Consider the following 998-nt stretch of genomic DNA (forward strand, 5'->3'; position numbering starts at 1 on the left):
AATACACACGCTGCATCCCCCAGCAGGCCCACAAACACAAGCAGGAGGTGCGTTAGATAAGAGAGGACTTTAATGCACATCCATCACAAACCAGACCCACAAACAAAACACCAGACTAAAAGCCTGTGGACTTACAAAGCAGTTGAGCATGGAGCAGGACACCCTTCCTGCGAAGCTCATGTCGAGGAGAGGCAGGGCTGTGCCTGAACGACACGCAGCCTATAGAGCAGCAGCACGACCAGAGCACGAGGAGCCGGCATAACCATTCTTCTCCCAGCCGGAGCCTGTCCTCCCCTCGTCCGCTCCAAACCCCTTCGCCTGCTGCCCCTCTCCTCTCTCCTCCCCCCTCCCCCCCGACCACGTTATCTACGTTCCCCCCTTCTCAAGAGGTGCTGTGTGCCAACACGCCTGTCCCGGCTCTCATTTAGGAACCCACCCCACCCCCGCCCACCGCTCCCTCAGTGTGGAGAGAGAGCACGCTGGTGCCTGAAGACAGCCCTGTTGCACTGCTGATAGAGGGAGGATAGTCCATAAAGATACAAACAAGAGCAACAGTCCACACGATCAGCTGAGTTCGAGCAAACGTGATGAAAATCACTGCAGATGTGCCATCCGAAATGTAGCGGATGGATGGGGGGAAACTGCTAGAAGAGAGAGCAGGAGAGAAAGGAAGACAAGAGGGAACTGCCTGATACTAAGCTCCACCCTCTGCATGCGCATCTACCTCTCTCCCTTTCTTTCTCTCTCTCTCTCTCTCACATAAACATGCTCACATTTCTCCCCTTTTCTCCCTCTCATCCCTTACTCCTCCCCCACTCCCTCCTTGTTCACCCTTCACCGACATCTCATAAATATGCTTCTCCCTCGGCAACAAGGTGGTAAAGCCTAGAGAGTACCGCCGGCAACCAAAAGATGCTCCGACCGCCATGCATGCACCATACGACCAACCGCAGTATTCTGTGGCTCTTGCCCAAGCGCGCACACTGTACGGTTGGACA

The 998-nt window shown here is 55.0% G+C and overlaps 1 protein-coding gene across 1 annotated transcript in view; it reads right to left on the reverse strand.

Annotated features, from left to right (window-relative positions):
• Positions 1-346, reverse strand: part of mtmr4 (myotubularin related protein 4) — a gene marked incomplete at its 5' end in the record, with an annotated part of 56,879 nt that extends 56,533 nt beyond the window's left edge. The window contains 1 exon segment of the mRNA XM_032532904.1: positions 136-346. Within this exon segment, the coding sequence (XP_032388795.1) occupies positions 136-180 (45 nt within the window).
• Between the last annotated feature and the right edge of the window lie 652 nt (positions 347-998).

Source organism: Etheostoma spectabile, chromosome 13, assembly GCF_008692095.1.
Source record: "Etheostoma spectabile isolate EspeVRDwgs_2016 chromosome 13, UIUC_Espe_1.0, whole genome shotgun sequence".
Classification (NCBI taxonomy): Eukaryota; Metazoa; Chordata; class Actinopteri; order Perciformes; family Percidae; genus Etheostoma; species Etheostoma spectabile.